The sequence below is a fragment of the Macaca thibetana genome, chromosome 11 (genome assembly GCF_024542745.1).
Source record: "Macaca thibetana thibetana isolate TM-01 chromosome 11, ASM2454274v1, whole genome shotgun sequence".
NCBI classification, from domain to species: domain Eukaryota; kingdom Metazoa; phylum Chordata; class Mammalia; order Primates; family Cercopithecidae; genus Macaca; species Macaca thibetana.
The window spans coordinates 110,164,044-110,186,732 of record NC_065588.1 but is presented as its reverse complement, the minus strand read 5'-3'; the positions used below and the strand labels follow the sequence as shown (position 1 = coordinate 110,186,732).

The 22,689-nt window shown below is 47.3% G+C and overlaps 1 protein-coding gene across 1 annotated transcript in view; it reads left to right on the top strand.

Moving 5' to 3' along the window:
- Positions 1-22,689, top strand: part of RBM19 (RNA binding motif protein 19) — a 368,604-nt gene that overhangs the window by 215,035 nt on the left and 130,880 nt on the right. Inside the window, exons 2-8 of the mRNA XM_050749675.1 lie at positions 11,445-11,578; positions 15,355-15,537; positions 17,553-17,672; positions 17,828-17,866; positions 18,386-18,578; positions 19,761-20,029; positions 22,602-22,682. Coding sequence (XP_050605632.1) covers positions 11,543-11,578; positions 15,355-15,537; positions 17,553-17,672; positions 17,828-17,866; positions 18,386-18,578; positions 19,761-20,029; positions 22,602-22,682 — 921 coding nt within the window. The 5' untranslated portion in view covers positions 11,445-11,542. The remainder of the gene's footprint in view (positions 1-11,444; positions 11,579-15,354; positions 15,538-17,552; positions 17,673-17,827; positions 17,867-18,385; positions 18,579-19,760; positions 20,030-22,601; positions 22,683-22,689) is intronic.

Sequence of the window (22,689 nt, the reverse complement as noted above, 5' to 3'; positions counted from 1 at the left end):
AATATGGTGAAACCTCGTCTCTACTAAAAATACAAAAATTAGCTGGGCTTGGTGGCGCATGCCTTAGTCCCAGCTACTCGTGAGGCTGAGGCAGGAGAATTGCTTGAACTTGGGAGGTGGAAGTTGCAGTGAGATCATGCCACTGTACTCCAGCCTGGCAGCAGAGCGAGACTCTGTCTCAAAAAAAAATAAATAAAAAGTAAAGTTATCATCATCAGTTTTGAGGCAAATTGATGTCACATGCCTCTCAGTTTGGTGCACTATAAAGGACACAGCACCATGTGAGCCTGCAGAATTGTTGCCAAAAAAGCAAGATGCAGCTGTGTGCTATCTTGATGACTTGGAATATACTTTGGCTATTAATACACATCTATAAATACAGAATTACTGCACCCTTCTTTTTTCACTTTCAAAATGTCTTTTAAGAGATATCTAATAGACCAGGTGCAGTGGCTTACACTTGTAATCCCAGCATTTGGGAGATGGAGGTAGGCAGATCACTTGAGGTCAGGGGTTCAAGACCAGCCTGGCCAACACGGTGAAACCCCACCTCTACTAAAAGTGCAAAAATTATGTCCGAGTGGTGGCACGTGCCTGTAATCCCAGCTACTCAGGAAGATGGGGCAGGAGAATCGCTTGAACCTGGGAGGCGGAGGCTGCAGTGAGCTGAGGTCACATCGCTGCACTCCAGCCTGGGCAAAAACAACAACAAAAGAAATATTTAATAAACTATTTTGGAATAGTTTAAATTTACAGAAGAGTTGTGAAAACCTTACAGAGAGTTCCCAAATTCCCTGTACCCAGATTTCCTTATTGTCAGCATCACTCTGGAATGTTTGTCCCAATTAATGAACCAATACTGATACATTACTATTCATTCAAGTCCATGCTCTATTCAGACATTTTGTTTGTTTGTTTGTTTGTATCTAATGTCCTTTTTCTGTCCCAGCATCCCATATTCTGTTTATTCCTTAGGCTCTTCTTGGCTGTGACAGTTTCTCAGATTTCTCCTGTTTTCAATGGCCTTGACAGTGTTGAGGGCCACTGCCCAGGGATTTTGAAGGATGTCCTTCAACGGGGGTTGGTCTGATGTTTTCTCATAATTAGACTTTGGTTGTGGGTCTCTGGGGGGATGACCACAGATGTGAACGGTCATTTCCTATCAAGCGTACATACGTCAACATGACTCGTCTCTGTTGATCTTAACCTTAGCCACCTGGCTCAGGTCACATTTCTCAGGTTTCTCCACCATAAAGCTACTCTTCTCCCTCCTTTTCTGTAATATAGTCTCTGGAAGTCATGATGCACAGCCCACACATAAGGCTCGGAAGTGATGTTTCTTCTTCTTCTCCTTCTCCTCCTCCTCCTCTTCCTCCTCCTCCTCCTCCTCCTCCTCCTCCTCCTCCTTCTTCTTCTTCTTCTTTTCTTCTTTTCTTCTTTTTTTGAGACAGGGTCTCACTCTGTTGCCCAGGCTGGAGTATAGTGGTGAAACCATGGCTCACTGCAGCCTCAACCTCCTGGGCTCAAGCAATCCTCCCACCTCAGCCCCCCAAGTAGCTGGGCCTACAGGTGCACACCACCATGCTTGGCTAATTTTCCATTTTTTGTAGAGATAGGGATCTTGCCATGTTGCCCAGGCTGGTCTCCTGGGCCCAAGCAATCCTCCCGCCTTGGCCTCCCAAAGAGCCAGGATTACAAGCTGTGAGCCACCATGCCCAGCCTTGAGGGACAAGTATTATCATAAATGATTTGAAATTCTCAATTTATTTATCCTCCACATGTATTTTATTTTCTATTACTTATTTATATCACTGGGCTTATGAATATTTGTTTTGTACTTTGGGTTATAATCCAATACTACTTTATTTATTTATTTATTTATTTATTTAGAGATGGAGTTTCACTCTGTTGCCCAGGCTAGAGTACAGTGGTACTATCTCGACTCACTGCAACCTCCACCTCCCAGGTTCAAGCAATTCTCCTGCCTTAGCCTCCCGAGTAGCTGGGATTACAGGCGCCCACTACCATGCCTGGCTAATTTTTATATTTTTAGTAGAGATGGTGTTTCACCATGTTGGCCAGGCTGGTCTCAAACTCCCGACCTCAGGTGATCCACCCGCCTCAGCCTCGCAAAGTGTTGGGATTACCGGCGCGAGCCACGGTGCCAGGCCATATTATTTACTTTGTTACTCAAAATATTCCAGCCTTGGGCACTGGAAGCCCTTTCAGTTGGCTCTTGTGTCCCATTAGGGAACAAATTTTGTTTTGAGCTTGTTCTTACTTTTTGGCATTACAAGATACTCCAGGTTCACCTGTGTATTCCCTGCCCCAGCCCTAGAAATAGCCATTACTCCAAAGAGCCCTGGTCCTTTTTATTAAAGAATGGATTTGAAATCAAGAGCTGAGCACTGCTGCATTCTTTTCTGAATATCTACATGATATTTTATCCATTGTCTCACCAGTTCTCTATTGATGGGCATTTTGGCTATTGCCCATCCTTGGTGATTGCAAACAATGTTGCAATAAATATTAATGTGTAAGCATAGCTATATGATACATTTCTACAAGTCCTCCCCAGTGCCTCTGAACCATGCCCAGCAGGGACAGAAGGATTGGGGCAAGAGAGCAACAGCTTTCTCCCTATTACCCCTCACCCTGAACAAAGCTGAATTCTCAGTTCCTGTGCACATTTTCACCTCTTCAAACTGCCGTCATCGCCCTGCCCGTCTCATGCCAAGCAAGGAAAATTTCCTCCTCCTTTCTCTCCCAACCCCCAACCCTTACCCAAAATATCTTTTGCAATGCACCTATGGTTACCCATTGAGTCAATTCTTCAAGGTGTGGTCAATAAAGGGTCAGAAAACAATTCAAACCAAAGGTCTTGCCTCAGAGGGTCTGGTGGGGCACAGGATTAGGTGCCAGGGACACCCAGTACATAAATCAGATGCAATCTCTGCTTTCGTGGATAATGCTGCTACTGGGAGAGACCAACAAACAGACACATAAAAAGTAAGAAATGCCAGGTCATAATAACACGATGAAAAAACGGACTAGGCCAGGTGCAGTGGCTCACACCTGTAATCCCACCACTTTGGGAGGCCAAGGCGGGTGGATCACAAGGTCAAGAGATCGAGACCATCCTGGCCAACATGGTGAAACCCCATCTCTACTAAAAATACAAAAATTAGCCAGTGTGGTGGCATGCACCTGTAGTCTCAGCTACTCAGGAGGCTGGGACAGGACAATCGCTCAAACCTGGGAGGCAGAGGTTGCAGTGAGCTAAGATCACACCACTGCACTCCAGCCTGGCAACAGAGCAATACACTCTGTCTCAAGAAAAGAAAAAGAAAAACAGAAAAAAAACGGACTGTAGGGTAGAGTGGAGTGGTTGGTGCCCTTTCAGAGATGGTGGCCAGGAAGGGCTTTTCTGGGAAGATGAACTTTGGTCAGAGACCTGAGGGAAGTGAGTGAGGGAGGGGACCCATGGAGGGGGAAAGGTGCTCCAGGCAGAGAACACGGCAAATTGCAAAGGTCTTGGGGCAGAAGCCTGCAGGAGGGGGTTGAGGACAAGCAGGGAGGCTGGACGGGATGAAGCAAAGTCAGAGACTGAGGTGACACCTTCTTCTTTTGGTCAGACCCCAGGGGCACTGGGAGGCTTCGGCAGTGAAGGCAGTGGTCAGTCTGGCTTTTGTTTTAAAGAGTCCGCAGAAGTAAAAGACAGAACAAGGGGACCAATGAGGGTGTTGGTGGAATAACATGGGCAGGATGATGGTTTTGGTAGGCTGAATAATGTCTGCCAATGGTGTCTACGTCCTAATCCCTGGGACCTGTAAGTACATCGCCTTCTACAGCAAAGGGACTTTTTCAGTTGATAAATTAAGGATCTTGAGATGAGGAGATAACCCTGGATTATCCAGGTGAGCCCAGTGTAGTGATAAATGTACAGCAGGAGGGTCAGAGCGAAGAGAAGATGTGACCACAGACCAGAGGGTCAAAGAGAGAACTTTGAGGATGGGGGCAGGAGCCACGAGCTAAGGGAAACAGGTTCTCCCCTGCAGCCTCCAGAGCCCTGCTGCCGCCTCTACCACCCTGCCACCCTCGGCTTTAGGGTTTCTGCTGTCCAGACTGCAGATCATAAATGCGTGTGGTTTTAAGCCACTAAATTTGGGGTTGTTACAGCAGCCGCAGGAAATGAATACAATATGTGCTTGGACTAGCCTGATAGCAGTGGAGACAGGGAAAAGATGATGTGTTCGGCAAATCTTTAAAAATTGGGGTTGGCAGAACTTGATGATGGGTTAGACATAGGCTGGTGAGTGAGGGGTGGGCTCAGGACGACCCCTAGGTTTCTAGCCAGAGCAGCTGGGTGCCCATTGGTCCCTCTCACTGGGACCAACTGACATAGGAAGGAAATCAAGTTTGCTTTCCTCTCCTCTCTCCATTATCTTCTAGAACCTTCTAGAATCCCTCCCCAATAACTGGCCTTTCTCCAGCTGGGAAGTTAATTCCCTCAGGGACCAGGCACTACTTCTCTCACGTCCTGAAGTACATACACTTATGCTTTTTGTTTTGGGATTTTTGTTTTGTTTTGTTTTTGAGGTAGGATCTCCCTCTGTTGCCCAAGCTGGAGTGTGGGGGCACAATTATAGCTCACTGCAGCCTCAACTTCCTGGGCTCAGGTGATCCTCCCACCTCAGCCTCCCAAGAAGCTGGGTCTACAGGCATGTGCCACCACACTTCACTAATTTTTGTACTTTTTTGTAGAGACAGGAGCTCACTATGTTGCCCAGGCTGGTCTTGAATTCCTGGGCTCGAGGGATCCTTCCATCTCGGCCTCCCAAAGAAGTACACTGATGAAGCCCAGGGATGGAGCTGGCTTAGACCAGACTGAATTTTTTAAACATCTAGGTATAATTGGAGAGCCCAGCCTGGTGGCATCGAGGTGCCTCTGGCTTAGTTCTGCTGGGAGAAAAAAGGAGGCAGGAGACAAAACAGGAAGGCTGGAGAGCAGGAAGACTAATAATAATGTTATAATGTGGCTGCTTATTAAATGCACGGGAATATATAACCTGAGAATGGTCCCTCCTCCTCACACATGTGGCGACCATATTTTCTGGACCCAGAATTGGGATGTGGGGATTCGTAATGGGCATTCCATTTTCTTTTAATACCTTTGAAAGACCTTCTGATTTGTGAAATTTTTTAGGGCAGGCTACATTGAATTGTACATTTTAATAAAGGCAGTTCATGAAAATAATAAAAGTACGTGAAACTAGGACTGGCTGGGCAACATTGGCCCTCTTGTAAAAGGCTAATATCTCAGAGCTGCCTCATAAAGCCTGCCCCAGCCCACCCTAACCAGGGTCACGGTTTGCAGCAAACAACCCCCCAGTTGTCATTTAATTCATATCACATATCAATAAATATCTGTTAAATATCACAGTGTGCAGGAAACAACCCTCCAGTTATTATTTAATTAAAGACATAACAATAAATATCTGTTGACTTTGAAACAGTGACCCGTAAGTCATTGACTCCAGGCTTGAGGGTACATTTTTACATGCATGTGTGTTTTAATTGAATAGACAAAGTCTACACAAGACAGAGAGAGGGTGAAATCTGATCTTCAGAGTAAACTACTACAAAGCAAGCAGATCTCATGGGCCGAATAGCAGCCCCCAAAAAGATATGCCTACATCCTAATCCTCAAAACCTGTGAATGTGACTCTTTTTGGAAAAAGGGTCTATGCAGATATAATTAGCTAAGGATCTCGAGATGAGATTGACCTGGATTTAGAGTGAGTCCTAAGCTCAATGGCAGGTGTCCTGCTAAGAGGAAGCATAGAGAGGTGGATCTGACTCAGACACCAGAGTGGAGAAGGTCATGTGAAAACAGAGGCAGAGATGGGAGCTATGCAGCCACAAGCCAAGGAATACCTACTGCCACCAGAAGCTGGAGGAGACAAAAAAGGATCCTCCCACCTTGAGGCTTTGGACAGGCCACTGCCCTGCTGACACCTTAATTTTAAATTCCTGGCCTCCAGAACTGCAAGAGAATACATTTCTGTTGTTTGAAGCCATCCAGTTTCTGGTAATTTAATACAGAAGCCATAGAAAACCAATACATCCCATAATCCTGTAACTTAAAACTACAGCTCATGGGGTAGCTTCCTGGTTTTGTAAATAAAGTTTTATTGGAACATGGCCACACATGTTAGCTCTGGACGTGTTCAAAATACAGCAGCAGGGTGGAGTCGTCGCATTAGAGACCACATAGCCCACCAAGCCTGAAATACTTACTCTCTGGCTGTTTAAGAAAAAGTTTGCCAATCTCTGGTTTAAAACATATACAGACCAGGCACAGTGGCGTGCACCTGTGATCCCAGCACTTTGGGAGGCCAAGGCGAGAGGATCACTTGAGCCCAGAAATTTGAGACCAGCCTGGGCAACAAAGCCAGACCCTGTCTCTACAAAAAATTTAAAAATTAACTGGGTGTGGTGATTCATGCATGTAGTCCCAGCCACTTAGGAGGCTGAGGAAGGAGGATCACTTGTGCCCAGGAGGTCGAGGCAGCAGTAAGCCATGATCACACCACTGCACACAAGCTTGGGCGACAGAGCAAGACCTTGTCTCAGAAAAAAAAAAAAAAAAAAAGGCCGGGCACAGTCACTCCTGCCTGTAATCCAAGCACTTTGGGAGGCCGAGGCATGTGGATCACTTGAGGTCTGGAGTTTGAGACCAGCCTGGCCAACATAGTGAAACCCCATCTGTATTCAAAATACAAAAAATTAGCCAGGCATGGTGGTGTGCACCTATAATCCCAGTTACTGTCTCAAAAAAAAAAAAAAAAAAAGACAAAACCCAAAATAGATACATAGAGATTTATTAGTCTCCCTACAATTTCACCCCTCCAAAGCCACCCTTCAGAAATGACCACAATTAATATACATGCTTGTTGACTTTACCCTATAGTTAAGTATAAATACATGCAGATGTAGTTTGTACATGATTAACATTTTTATGTATTAAAAATAATAGATAATTCTTTCATAATGAAATATCAAAATTACAAGAGGTTACTCAAGGTAAACGACATTTCCATCCATCCTTATACCCACTTCCTCAGTCCCCTCCCCAGAAGCAACTGCTGTTACCACTTCCTCACATATCTTTTGAGATCATCTTTGCTTACATAAGTCATATATAGTGTCCCCTCCAAATTCCTATGCTGGAGTCTTAACCTTTCATATCTCACAAAGTGACGTTGTTTGGAAACAGTCTTTACAGAAGTAACTATGTTAAAATGAGGTCATTAGGATGAGCTCTAATCCAATGTGACCGTTGTCTTTATAAAATGGGGAAGTTTGTACACAAACTCGTGGACACAGGGAGACTGTCATGTGGAGATGAAGGCTGAGATTGGGGTGACGTGTCTACAGGCCAAGGAGTATCAAAGATTGTCAGCACACCACCAGAAGTGAGACAGGAGGAACAGCTTCACCCTCATGGCTCTCAGAAGGAATCAGCACTGCCAACACCTTCATCTTGAACTTCTAGCCTTCAGAACTGCAAGACAATAAATTTGGAAATTTACGAGTACCCTGTCAACAAACATGACAACTATCTATGTATCCTTGCCCACCTCCCTCCCGTTTTCTTTTTTTAACCTAAGTGACAGTATACGTAATAAATTACTTAGTACATTGCTGGTTTTCACTTAACTATATATTTTGGAGATTGTCCCATGTGCTAGTTCCTCTCCAACACCCCATCTCCTGTCCCCTGAGCTTGCTCCTCCACCCTGCTCTGTGCTCCAGATGCAATCTGTGTGCACTGCAACACCTGTGACCATGCCTCCAGCTTCCCGTTGGTTCAGCCAAGGGGAGGCTCCAGTAGGAAACTACAGCTGGGAAGAGAAAGAGGCGACAGGGTATTTATTCCCGACACACACACACCTGTGGTTCCACAGTGGCTGTATCTCTCTATAGCTCTAGTCCTTAAAGCACACCCCCCTTCCACAGCTTCTGGCATCACTGAGGCCCTGGGATGACATGTCCCGCTCTGCCCTTCAGCCCCAGGGGTGGTGATAGCTCCCCACTGTTGCTGGGCCCTGGGGTTTGACCGTCCTTTGTTGGTTCCCTTAACCCTTCCGTATTCATTTTCTGTAGCTGCTGTCTCAAATTACCACAAATTAGATGGCATAACAATGCAAAGTTATTCTGTCACATTTCTGGAGGCCAGAAGCCCCCAAAGTACCAGCAGGGCCATGCTCCCTCCAAAACCTCCAGGGGAGAACCCTTCCTTGCTTCTTCCAGCTTCCAGGTCTTCGTTGACTTGTGACTGCATCACTCCAGACTCTGCCTCCACCTTCACGTGATGTTCTCTGTGTGTCCTTTAAGAGGGTCCTAGATTTAGGGTCTACCAGGATAATTCAGGATGATCTCATTTTGAGATCCTTAAGTACATTTGCAAAGACCCTTGATATGGTTTGGTTGTGTCCCCACCAAATCTCATCTTGAATTGTAGCTCCCATAATCCCCATGTGTCCTGGGAGGGAGCCGGTGGGAGATAATTGAATCACGGGGGTGGTTTCCCCCACACTGTTCTCATGGTAGTGAATAAGTCTCACGAGATCTGATGGTTTTATAAGGTGAAAGCCTTTCACTTGGTTCTCATTCTCTCTTTGCCTGCCACCATATAAGACATCCCTCGCTCTTCCACCATGATTGTGAGGCCTCCTCAGTCATGTGGAACTGAGTCCATTAAATCTCTTTCCTTTATAAATTACCCAGTCGCGGGTATGTCTTCATTAGCGGCGTGAGAACAAACTAATACAACCCTTTTTGCAAATAAAGTCACATTTACAGCTTCCAGGGGTCAGGATGCCCCCAGTGTGTGTGGTGGTGAGGGGAGGGGGGATCATTCATCCCATTACACTGCCCACACTTCCGTAAATAGCTTCTTGTCCAGATTTTCTTTCATTAAATCTTTTTGAGTATACATCTGCGTCTTGCTGACTGATGCATTTCCTTCAAAAACATTTATAGCTACATACCTACCTGTTTTTTAACAACTGCATGGAATTCTGTTGAACGGACAGACCTTAATTTACAATTAGCATTTAATGAACTCCTATTACCTGTCTCTTCCTGGTGCCCGGTGTGATGCTTTGCAAAGATAGATCTAAGGACGCCCCTTTGGCAATGTAATGTGGAGAGAACAAGTGGCCTCATCTATAACTCTGAACCTACACCGTGTGCTCCTCACCAGCGATTTCTGTAGGTTTATGCTGTGGCAGACGTATGAGCTCCCTGCATTTGGGTCTCAGTAGGAAAGAGGCATATTCGAGGACGCCATGCTTGAGCTGGTCTTAGAGAGGGGATGGGAGTGGGTTCAGAAAGATATTCCAGTGGCCAAAAGCACATGAAAGATGCTGTTTCATTAGTCATCGGGGAAATGCAAATCAAAACCATATTGAGTCACCACTGTACACCCACGAGAATGGCTATTATTATAAAGACCAATAATAAACATTGGAGGAGATGTGGGAGACATTTGAACCTTCATATACTGCTGCTAGGAATGTAAAATGGGGAAGCCATTTTGGATAACAGGTTAGCAGGTTCTAAAAGGTTAAGTATAGAGTTACCATATGATCAGGCAATCCTACTCCTAGGAATATAGCCAAGAGAAATAAGAACATATGCCAACACAGGAACTTATAGGTAAGTGTTCACAGTCAGATTATTCACAATAGCCACAAGGTGGAAACAACCCAAATGCCCATCAACTGATGAATAAATAAAATGTAGTACATCCATATATGTAATACTATTCAGCAAAAAAAGTGTGGTGGCTCACGTCTGTAATCCCAGCTCTTTGAAATGTTAAGGCAGGTGGATTGCTTGAGCCCAGGAATTCAAGACCAGCCTGGGTAACACGTTGAAACCTCGTGTTTACCAAAAAATTACCAAAAAAAAAAAATTAGCCAGGCATGGTGGCATGTGCCTGTAGTCCCAGCTACTCAGGAGACTGAGGTGGGAGGATGGCTTGAGCCTGGGAGGCAGAGGTTGCAGTGAGCTGAGATTGTGCCACTGCACTCCAGTAGGGGTGACAGAGCCAGAAACTGTCTCAAATAAATAAACAAATAAATAAAGTGCTGATTCATGCTGCAACATGGAACAACCTTGAAAACATTATGCTAAGTGAAAGAAGTTAGTCACAAAAGACTACATATTGTATTATTCCATTTATATGAAATGTCCATAATAGACAAATCCATAGAGACAGAAAGTAGATTAGTGGTTATCAGGGGGAAGGGAGAGGGAAGAATTGGCAGGTTATAGCTAAAGGGTGCGGTGTTTCTTTGGGGGTAACGAAAATGTCCTAGCATTGACTGTGGTGATGGCTGCACACCTCTGTAAATATACTCAGCACCGTTTAATTGTGCACTTTAAGTGGGTGAATTGTATGGTTTGTGATAAAGCTGTTAACAATAAGAAGTGAGGAGGGAATGTCTTTTAGGTGAAGGAAATTGCAAAAGCGTGGGAGCAACGTCCAGTGCAGCTGAGGCACTGTGGGGAAACGGAAAGGAAATACTGTCATTCAAGAGCGAAAATAGGGGTTTTCACGGGCTGTCTCCATCCAAGAGTGGGTACTGAGAATGCTCAGAGAAGCAATAGGAAGATAACATCCCTTTTACATTCTCACCTCCTTAACCCCTAGCATAATAAAGAATTATTCCCATTTTACAGAAGTAGACACAAAGGCTCAGAGGCCATTTTGGCCAAGATATCTCAGCTAGAAGATCGGCCAGCTGAGAGTTCCAAACATTAGGAAGGGAGGCAAAATGCTTGTGGTGTTGGGGTTGAAGGCGTAGAGACTCATTGTAGGGCCCTAGGCAGCCCCTAGTTCGAATCTGACTTTCCAATTCATAGTTATAAGACTTTGAGCAAGCTGCTTTACACGCACGATTCCCAGTTTATCTGCCTGCAAAATGAGAGCCTTTATTTCCAACATGCTCATTCCAAGTATTTACACAAAAGGCTCAATACTTGATTTATGTTGGCTGGCAATCTCTCTAAGCTTCACTTTCCCCATTTCTACGAGGAACGCAAGGGTCCCTAATCTTGCCCCCGTTCTCAGGGCAGTCCTAGGGCTCAATAATAAAAATAAAGTAGGAAAACGGCGAGAACGCGACTGCCCTGTTGGCGCGACCCTTAACACCGAGCGGACCCAGCGCACGTTAGGGACCGGCACCCCCTGCTGCCTTCGCCGCTGCATTGGCATCTCCAGAATCCGCCCAAAACCCTGCGCCTGCGCAAAATGCAAGCGCCCGGGCCCACCCCTTGTAGGGTGTGACTTCCCTGAGTGGCTTTGATTTAGCCACGCCTACTTCCGGACAGATCAGGCCGAGGTCTCAGCCACATGACTGTGTTCCGGGTCGGCAAAGATGGCGGCGCCCAGGGCGGTAGCGTGAAAGTTGTTGGTGGAAGACGCTGTCCAGTTGTGTTGGAATCAAAACAGCGGGGACTCTGCGCCATGTCGCGATTGATCGTGAAGAATCTCCCGAATGGGGTGAGTGCAGAGGCAGGAGTTGGGAATCTGAAATGAGACCAGCCGGGAGCTGTGAGGTAGGGAAGAGATGCCTGGAGGTAATGGAAGATTTTTTGCTCTGGGGCAGGACTCCGGGCCAATTCCGAACTCAAAAAGGGTGGGATCCTGGGCTTATCCCCATTTGATCCCGGGGAAAGAGGAATAGTGACTGCTTACGGTTTCACAACCGGTTGTTTGGTACCTGACTCCTAACCCAACTCTTCCCGGGGAGGTGACAACTCCCACCTTGTGGCGAATGCCCTGCTCCCACAACCTCTTTCATTCGATCACTGTGTTTTAGTTGTTGACCTGGGATATTGTCCAACACTGTATTTATATTCCTCTCCCAGTCTGGAGACTGTTGGGGAAGACATGGGGAATATTAATCTGCGGACCTGCGTTCCAATTCCCACTCCCATCCTTAGGGCAAGTAGGAATACGGAGTGGGTAAAAGGCTTTACAGCATTTATCTAGTAAGTGGGGAGTGGTGACCCAGCCATAATTTTTTGTTTCGCTAGAGCCCAGCACAGAACTCGACACATGGTAGGCAAAATAGGTGAATGTACGTAATACTAGATGATTAGATGCGGTGGGCTCGAATGGATCATCCTTTTCTCTCTTTGTCGCTGTTTTTTTTTTTTTTTTTTTTTTTTTTTTTTTAAATGGATTACTGATCCATCCATCAGGTTAGACAGTGTCTCTTGATGCCTCGCTTTGTGGGATGAGGATTTTTAGCGTAGCTGCACTTCCTTTCCCTCCCAAATTCAGCTTTGTTGTGCCTCACTGTGTAGTTGATTCTCTTATCATTGTTTGTCTTATATCCTTTATTTTTCTCTCTCTCTCTCGCATGTTTTTTTTTTGTTTTGTTTTTTGTTTTGTTTTGTTTTGTTTTGAAATGGAGTCTGGCCCTGTCGCCCAGGCTGGAGTGCGGTGGCGCAATCTCGGCAGTCTCCAGTCACTGCAACCTTTCCCTCCTGGGTTCAAGTGATTCTCCTGCCTCAGCCTCCCAAGTAGCTGGGACTACAGGCACGCGCCACTACGCCTAACTAATTTTTGTATTTTTAGTAGAGACATGGGGTTTCGCCAGATTGGCCAAACTGGTCTCGAACTCCTGACTTCAGGTGATCCACCGCCTGGGCCTCCCAAAGTGCTGGGATTACAGGCCTAAGCCACTGCGCCTGGCCCCAATTTCTGTTTTAATGTTGTGAGTTTTTTCCTTTCCTTTTTTTTTTCCCCCTTTGTCAGGTGGGACAAAGGAACTTTGCAACACACGGTTTTCAAAATTCAAGCAGTATAGTAGTGTATATCATGAGTAGCAAAGTCTTTGCTCTGTCCTACCTTCCCTCTCTGTCCAGGAGGAACCATCTTCATTGATTTGTTTTTGGGACTCCTCACATGTATCTCTGTATATTCAAGGAGTGTACCTTCCTCCTTTTGACGTGCCTGCTCCAGTGACTATCTGCTAGCCCTCAACTATGAAAAATAAGGAATTTAGATCATCTGTTCCTCCCCTCCAGTGTCTGTAATATTCTTGTTTTTAATTCTCCTGTCATCATCTCTGAGCAGTATACTTAAAAATATCTATTTTAGCCTGGCTGCACTTCCTTTTCTTCCCAAATTCAGCTTTGTTGCACTTCACAGTGTAGTTGACTCCCTTATTGTTTGTCTTATCTCATGAATGAAAGAATAACAAAAACAAGGGCAGTTGCAGCTGACACTTGGAGAGTTTACTATGTACCAGGCACGGTTCCAGGTGCTTTAGGTAAAGTAACATTTAATCCTCACCTCATCCCTGTGAGGTAAGTTTTATGTTTACGTCCATTTTAAAGGTAAAGAAACCAAGATGCAGAGAGGTACAGGGATTTGCCTGAGCTCACACACTGGTGTAATTTATAGAGCAGGGGTTGAATTGAGCAATCTTTTTCTAGAATTTGCATTCCTCACTGCTACACCTGACTCTCTCTTACCATGATTGCCTGCACTGGTCTTAATTATTTTTCAACAAATATTTAGTAGTGAGTACTTGTGATATTGCCGACACTGTAGATAGAGGTGGATAAGCCTGGGTCCTTATTTTTAATGGAACTTGCAGGCTAGCAGAAAAGAGAGGCACCAGATCATTATGCTGCAAGGTGCCTCACTGAAATATGAACAGGGTGCTATGGGAGCACAGTGAGGGTTGGTTATCTCGTCCACCTAAGGCATCTAAGAAAGACCTCTTGGAATAGATGTTTGAACTGAGAATGAGGAGTTAGCCAGGGCCTGTCTTGGGAAATGTAACCCAGAGGGGACAACAAAAGTAAAACCTCAGAGGTGAGAAGGCTGTGAGGAGTTTGGCAAACGTAGTGCTGAAGCGGTTAGTCGGGGCAGATCTTGAAGAATTGCATGTTTTTCTTTAGATGCTTGTCCTTGAGACTTTGGTGCCAGAAAGTCACCAAAAGGTTTTTGACAAAGGAATGATGGATTCAGACTTGAGCCTGGTCTCTCCCAGGCACTGAGGACTTGAATTCACTGTCTTCTATATTTCTGAATTGAGTCACAAACCTTGATTCTGTAGGCCTTGGGCAGATCATTTATCCCTTATGAGTTTCATTTTCTCCTCTATAAAATGTGGATAAAAATTCCTAACTCACAGTGTGATTGAGATTTTGATGAGATCAGTTAGTAAGAAGCTACCTCAGAAAATGTCATCTTCTAGTTGGACTGCCAAGGCCTCTAGCTTCTTGCATTTTCAAACTTGTTTTGACTGTTTGTGGGCCCTGAATGTCCCCTCAACTCCACTACCACACACACTAATCTCCCAGTATCTGCTTAGAAAACTGAGTTGTGAGGGTAGCCTGGCTGCAGTGAAGATGGTGAGAAGCCAGGAGCCTGTTTTCCATAGGGTGGGGCTTCTTGACCAAATTATAATATTAGTGTGTTAGTTTTTTAATGCAGCTATAGCAAATTCGCACAAACTTACTGGCTTAAACAATCCAAATTTGTTATCTTACAGTTTTGCAAGTCAGAAATCCTAAAATCGAGGCTTTATCAGGGCTGCAGTCCTTCTGGGAAGCTCTATAGGAGCATCTGTCCCTTTGCCTTTTTTCAGCTTCTAGAAGCACCTGCCTTCCTTGGCTCATGGTTATGTACTCCATTTTTGGAGCCAATAGGATAACATCTTCCAATCTTCTCTGTTTCCATCTTCTCTCATCTTCCTGCCTCCCTCTTGTAAGGACCCATGAGGTGACATTGGGCCTGGCTGCATAATCCAGGTCATCTCTCCATCTCCACATCAGTCACACCTGCCAAGTCCCTTTTGCCATGTAAGGTAACATATCCACAGGTTCCAAGGATTAGGATGTGGGCATCTTTTTGTGGGAGGCTTCATTGACAAAGATATATAGAGCTTACCCTGCCTGTTCATTCATTCATTTATTCCGACAAGTATTTATTAGGTGTCTACTATGTAGCAGATGTAATACTACCTCTGTAATTGGTCTTATCCTCATAGGAGCCCCATAGGGTAGGAAGATGTCATCTGCCCCCATTATGAGTCATGATTTCCACATCAGTGAGTGGTTAAGGGACTTTCTCAAGGCCACACTACTCGTGCTAGAGTCACAGCTGGAACCTGTTGTAGCTAGAAAAGCACACTCTGCCCCTCTTCATCTAAGGCCACCCTTAGAGAATCTCATGACCTCAGGTTTCCAGCCCATTTCGTCCCCTTGCTCTGGGGACTTTCCCGTTTGTCTCTCATTCCTCTCCCTCTGTCCTAGATGAAGGAGGAGCGTTTCAGGCAGCTGTTTGCTGCCTTCGGCACGCTGACGGACTGCAGTCTGAAGTTCACCAAAGATGGCAAGTTCCGCAAGTTTGGCTTTATTGGCTTCAAGTCTGAGGAAGAGGCCCAAAAGGCACTGAAGCATTTCAACAAGAGCTTCATCGACACATCCCGGATCACAGTGAGTGGGCGAGAGTCTCACCCTTACCTGCTGTCGAGTGTGATGTTGTTTGATCTTTCACTCAACACTTGAGTTCAAAGACCATCCCTCTTCAGTTTGTGATGTCTTTGGTCTTCTTCCTCACTGATTCACACACTTTCACGTGCATACGAATCACCTGAGAGCTTGTTATAACAGCTTCCTGGGCCTGTCCCCAGAGCATCTGATTCAGTGCATGGAGGCAGGACCCAAGAATTCACACATCCAACAAGCCCTCAGGTGACACCCATGCTGCTGGTCTGAGGCCCACACCTTGAGAACCACAGCTGTACCTCATCCATTCACTCATGCATTTAGCAAGCACTCAATGATGCTGGGAATTTAGAGAAAAAGGTGACGTCTCAGCCCCTGTCCTCACGGAGCCAGCTGCCTCTGGGCAGGCAGGGGGCTGATAGGTCAGTAGGCTGCTTTGGCTCAGTGACATCAGTGCTATGATGAGGTGAGCCTCAGGGACTGTGGGAGAACAAAGATCTCTAGCCTGACCAGGGAGGAGTCAGGAAAGCTTCCTGCAGGAGGGGGCTCCACTTCAGGTCACTCGTGTATTTAGTGTGACTTCGTAAAAACATCTCTAACGCTTTTTGAGAAGGAAAAAACAGATGATGGACAAATACATGTATGTCTCATGTGATCCCATTTAGACACAATCGTATTCCTCCATACATGTATGATAAATGCATAGAAGGCCATAGGATAGGATTTGTACCAAAATACTAATCATTCCTCTCTATGAGTGATAGGAATTGGAGTACTTTTTTTTTAACTTTCATTGTACTTTTGTATATTATTTGAATTTTGTACCATGAGTACATGTCATTATTATAGAAATAACAAGCCTGTTTTGAAAGTGTGCACAAAAGGGATTGTAACTGGCCAGGTGTGGTGGCTCATGCCTATGCCAGCACTTTGGGAGGCTGAGGTGGGAGGATCACTTGAGGCCAGGAGTTCAAGACCAGCCTGTGCAACATAGCAAGACTGTGTCTTTACAGAAATAAAAAAAATTAGCCGGGCATGGTGACATGTGCCTGCAGTCCTAGGTATTCAGAAGGCTGAGACAAGAGGCTCTCTTGAGCCCAAGAGTTTGAGGCTGCAGTGAGCTATGATCATGCCACTGCAGTCCAGCCTGGTCAATGGAGTGAGAGCCTGTGTCTTAAAAAGGACTGCAACCAGATGGCAGCTCCTTCCCCTAGGGGCAGTGGTTGGTTGACCAGCGTCAGCCTTAACCGTGGCTGGGAGTGGCTGGCAGTGGTGGATGCCTGAATAACTAGCACTCTCAAAGTCCTCTCAGAGGAGTGTATTGGAGGTTTTAGGGCCTGAATGGTACGTCAGCTCAGACTGGGTCTCCAGTACTCTTCCGTCCCTCCAGTGGTCACCTCACTGTCCCTATCACTCTAGAATTGTTCTCTGGAGCCAGATAAGCTCACTTTATGATAATTAACCTAAGGCAGTGTGGGGTGACCCTGGTAGCCACTGCCCCACATTGCCCTGCCCAGAGCCTGATTGAGTTTTTGGCCCAGGTCATCTCGCCACCCTGTAGAGTGGATGGTTAAGAACTCAGGTTCCAGAGCCCAGAGACTCCCTGAGTACCAGTCTTCACTGTATCACTTACTACCTGGGTAACCCAGAGCAATTGACTTCTTGGTGCTTCAGTTTCTTGATCTGAATTATAGAAAGTCGTAGCTGTCACTGATGTGACAGGCTCAGTGTATCAGTACTTGCAGAGCACTTTAGACAGTACCTGGTATGTGGAATTCCTCAGTAAGTGGCAGCTATTACCATTACAGTATTACAGACTCATACTGATAGACTGTTAAAGTATCACATTCTAGACTTGAAGAAGAAAGCCCAGGCTAAGGGGCGATGTGTAATCTACTTCAGCAAACTCAGCTAGGCAGTGGCAGTTGTCTAAAATGCCCGAGCTCCCAGGTGCCGAAGGGCAGCACCTAACACCTGGGTGCCGTGGCTCTTTTCCCACACAGGTGGAGTTCTGCAAGTCATTTGGGGACCCGGCCAAACCCAGAGCCTGGAGCAAACATGCCCAGAAACCAAGCCAGCCCAAGCAGCCTCCAAAAGACTCTACTACTCCAGAAATTAAGAAAGTATGTAAAGGGTCACTCTGGCCTCTGTCCCCAGTGCCAGCAGGGTAGTCACTCCCTTTTGGTTCCCGAAGATGGGCCCTCTCAAGTCAATGCAGTTCTGTTTCCCAGCTCTCTTCATCTGTGTGACCCTCACTCTCTGTGCCTTCTGTTTTCAGGACGAGAAGAAGAAAAAGGTGGCAGGTCAACTGGAGAAGGTGAGTCTGTCCTGTTGCTCAAGAGGGAGGGAGGGTGGGCAGCAGGTGGAAGAGGGTGGAGACTGGAGAGGGTAGAGGCTGGGAGAGGGTGGAGGCTGAAGAGGGTGAAGAGGAAGGAGGCTACAGAGGGTGGAGGCTGGAGAGGGCGGAAGCTGGGAGAGGGAGGAGTCTGGGAAAGGGAAGAGACTGGAGAGGGAGGAGGCTGGAGAGGGTGGAGGCTGGGAGAGGGAAGAGGCTGGAGAGGATGGAGGCTGGCCCTGGGAAGCAGAGAGCTGTGCCTCTGGTCCCGCCTGGCCTTGTCTTCATGTCCTCTTAGTTTTGTCTGGTGAGAAGTCAACTCTGCCTTCCTCAGAACTGACCCAGCTGAACCTCGGGGTCCTCTAGAGAATGGGGGAAATGAGCTTGAGGGATCTTCTCACCCTCCTAAGAGTCAGAAAGATCAAGCCCCACCTGAGCCTTCTCTGCCTCTTCCTCTCCATTTTTCCCATGTCCCTGCTGCCCGGGTTCTGGTGCCACCAGCTGAAGGAGGACACAGAGTTCCAGGAGTTTCTGTCAGTTCATCAGAGGCGGACGCAGGCAGCCACTTGGGCGAACGATGGCCTGGATGCTGAGCCCTCGAAAGGGAAGAGCAAGCCGGCCAGCGACTACCTAAACTTCGACTCCGATTCTGGGCAGGAGAGTGAGGAGGAGGGAGCCGGGGAGGACCTGGAAGGTGAGGGCATGGGGACTGTGTGCTCCATGTGCACGGACCTGTGCTTGCCATTGGGCTCATCGGCACTGGGGGCCCCTCTGTACCAGACTCTAGGAGTCAGGTGAGCCCTTGAGCTCTCCAGTGGGGGTGATGTTCCCTCTGCAGGTGCGTCTGCCTTCACTGATCCTACTTGGGTATTCAGTCAGTCAGTCAATCACTCAACAAATATTTCTTGAGCACCTACTATCTGCCAGGCATACTTCAGGCATTGGGACCATGATGATAAGCAAAAGACAGAAGGGTCTGTTCCCCCATGGAGCTGTGATGATGGTTGTGGAGAGGAACAATAAGCAGATGAGTCCACTGTCGGGTATATCAGAGGATGATGAATGCTACAGAGAGAAAGCAGGAAAGGCGGACAGGAGAGTTATCAGGGAAGGCCTCCCTGAGGAGGTCAAGGAGTGAGCCTTTGTCCTCAGAAGGGGTTTGTGGTGTAGGGGGAGGCCTGGTGGGCAAGGGAGCAACTGCAACACAGGAGAGTACTTGCTCAGTGGAGAGCTGGGAGTGTATTTGGGTCTGAAGGTGAGAGGATGTGCATTTAGTGCAGTTATGCCTGGTAATGTTTCTGTGCTAAGTTCACATCCGAGGAACTCAGGGGACTTAGTGGGACACGGTGGGGGGGGGAGAAGAAAGGGGTTCCAGGCAGGGGAACAGCAAAGACACAGAGGAAAGGAAAATGCATGGGCTTGAGGGGCTTGATGTGGGTTGGGATGGCTGGAGCAGGAGGAGACAGTGGGAGAAGCCCACGCAGCCGTCCCTGATGAGGAGCTTGAGTTTCACCCTGAGCATCCAGAAACCCCTGGAAGGTGTTAAGCAGAGACTGACCGTCCTGTACCTACTCTGAAAAGTGCCGTGGAGGCTGCCATATAGAGAGAACTGGGGAGACGTGGCTGGCGGCAGGGAGCCAGGAGCTCAGTGTGTGGCACAGAGAATATCAAAGCTGCAGTAGCGCCACCCCATTTGGCACTGCTAATCAGAGGACTTATGGGGGATGCTGGGCACAGGGGCCATGGACACAGTGTGGTGAGGACACCAGGGCGTGGGGCCTCAGGCCTCTCACTAGGAGGACCATCTGCCATTTGCTGCCTCCGAACTCCGGTTTGCTCATAGCTATCACTGATCTCAGCCTCCCTGTCTTTCCAGAAGAGGCAGGCCTCGAACTGAAGGCAGCTGTGCAGAAGGAGCTGTCAGACATGGATTACCTGAAATCCAAGATGGTGAAGGCCGGGTCGTCCTCTTCCTCGGAAGAAGAGGAAAGTGAAGATGAAGCCGTGCACTGTGATGAAGGGAGTGAGGCCGAGGAAGAGGCTTTCTCCGCCACCCCAATCCTGCAGGAAAGAGACGGCAAGGGTGCAGGCCAAGAGCAAGGGATGCCAGCTGGGAAAAAGAGACCGCCGGAGGCCAGAGCTGAGGTGCGTGTGTATCCCGCAGATGCCAAGGGAGGAGGTCCGCTCTCCTGCTTGCCCATGGTCCCCACAGCTCCTCTGTTAGGAGAGTGGAATGTTGGGGAAAGACGCAGCTCTGCAGTCCAAAGGCTTCCCGATCTTGGCCCTGCCACTTGCTCACCGTGTGTCCTTTCTGCATTTCTTTTCTGTTTTTATTTTTATTTTATTTTATTTTGTTGAGACAGAGTCTCCCTCTGTCACCCAGGCTGGAGTGTGGTGGTGCGATCTCAGCTCACTGCAACCTGCGCTTCCTGGGTTCAAGTGATTCTCCTGCCTCAGCCTCCCGAGTAGCTGTGATTATAGTCATGCACTACCACACCCAGCTAATTTTTTGTATTTTTAGTCAAGATGGGGTTTTGCCATGTCAGCCAGGCTGGTCTCAAACTCCTGACCTCAAGTGATCCACTCACCTTAACCTCCCAAAGTGCTGGGATTACAGGCATGAACCACTGCACCCAGCCTCTGCATTTATTTTCTGTTGCTAACCTGGAGAGGTCACCTGCCTTCCAGAAATTGCCTATAAGTAGGGTGACAAATTATTATGCGCACTAAGTTAAAAGTGAGATGCTAGTCCAATGGGGTGCCAGGCTGTGGATGTAGTTACTGCAGGTCTAATGACTACAGATACAGTGACCAGCTATCCTGGGCAAACTGGAGCAGCCCGGTCAACACACCCACATCCCACCAATGGGGCGGGAGTGAGCTGAGTGATGGCTCTGAGCCTTTATCCTTTGTATTTAGTAACAACACAGGCAGAGGGGTGCAGAGCAGTCATCAGCAATAATAGGGAGGATCAACTGAGCCTGCGCTACACACTAGGCACCATGCCTGCCATGCCGTTGCATTTCATTATGATCTTGAGGGCAGGTATTGCTCTTGTTCCATTTTACAGATGAGGAAACTGAGGCCTGGAGAAGGAAAGTGCCTCAGCCAAGGTCATGGCTGGGAAGTGGTGGGTTCAGGACTTAGCCCCAGGTCTTTGGGGTCTGAAGTCAAGATCATAAACGTGGGCGCTTCCCTGGAAGTCAGCCAACTCGTCTCCGACCTGGGAGTCCTCTCTGCATCAGAGACAGAGCAGTTTGACATGTTGTCCAGGTCCCTGTTCCCTCTTTCTGTGAAGTATCACTTCTCTCCCTGCCTAGCCCTGTATTTTCTTTTTTTTTTTTTTCCTCTTTGTTTAAGACAGTCTTGCTCTGTCACCCAGGCTGGAGTGCGATGGTGCAGTCTCAGCTCACTGCAGCCTCGGCCTCCTGGGTTCAAGTGATTCTTATGCCTCAGCCTCCTGAGTAGCTGGAATTACAGGCACATGCCTCCACGCCCAGCTAATTTTTGTATTTTTAGTAGAGATAGAGTTTCACCATATTAGCCAGGCTGATCTCGAGCTCCTGGCCTCAAGTAATCAACCCACCTCAGCCTCCCAAATTGCTGGGATTACAGGCGTGAGCCACTGCACCTGGCCCCAGCCCTGTATTTTCAAATGAAATGAAAGCAGGCTTCATCCTCCTCTTTTGTTTCCTCTTTTCCCTTTCTTCTTCCTCCCTCCTTTCATTTTCTGCCTCTTCTAATTATGCACCCTGTCCTTTTTTTTTCCCCAAAAATTGTATATTTCAGAGAGGTAGTAGAGTGTGGGGAAGTTAGAATTATGAGTTCAAATCCTAGCTCCATCATTTAGTAGCTGTTGGTCCTTAGGTGAGATACTTTACTTCCTTCAGCCTCTTAATTTTCATCTACAAAAAGACACTCATGGTAGCACTGCTCCCTGCCTCTGGTTTCTGACCCTGTGGCTAAGTATATGCTGGAATTCTGGAATCTTCAGATTTTAGGAAGAGAACCCTCTGGAATGAAGTACCCCCAGCAGGGCTCACTCCCCTCTGCCTACCTTGTTACTAAATACAGGATAAAAGGCAGCACCCCATTGTCTTTTTCTGCAATGCATAGACAAGACTGCTTGCGCTGCGTGAATCAGCATAAGCTATAAATGGGCCCACATCCACTCACGGCAGGCTTTGCTGGGAAGTGCATTTGAGTCGGGGCAGGTTTTGTTGCCATAAAAGTTACTAGAAACTTAGGTTTTTCAGAGCTGTTTGTATTCCAGAATTGCGGGGAAAAGACATCCGGAACCCATAATCCCCATTGGATTGTTGTAAAGATTTAGTAGATCACTGGCATCTGTAAAGTGCTTGACTCAGTGTCTGGCACTGATAAGCCCTGCATAGTGGTACTGACAGCCCTGTTCTTCAGGGCTCCTTCCCATTCTCACCCTGCCCCTCCCTGTGGCCCCAGGGCTCCTGTCCAAGTGCCCATAGCTTGCCAGGCTCTGGTTCCAGCCCTCATCTCAGGGGCACATGGAGACTTGGCATCACCTAGCCCCACCTCTGGCCAGACTCCGTGCACGGTAGACATGGATTCTTCCCAGCGTTCCCCAGTTCTCCCTAACAGCAGGCACCTTCTCTGGCACTGAAATGTCCCAGTGTGCCACCTCCTGCAGCTGTATGAAGGGTTAATGTGGCCACTTCTGTTTGTTTTTCTGATCACTCAGACAGAGAAACCAGCAAACCAGAAGGAACCCACCACCTGCCACACCGTGAAGCTGCGGGGGGCCCCGTTCAATGTCACAGAGGTATGTG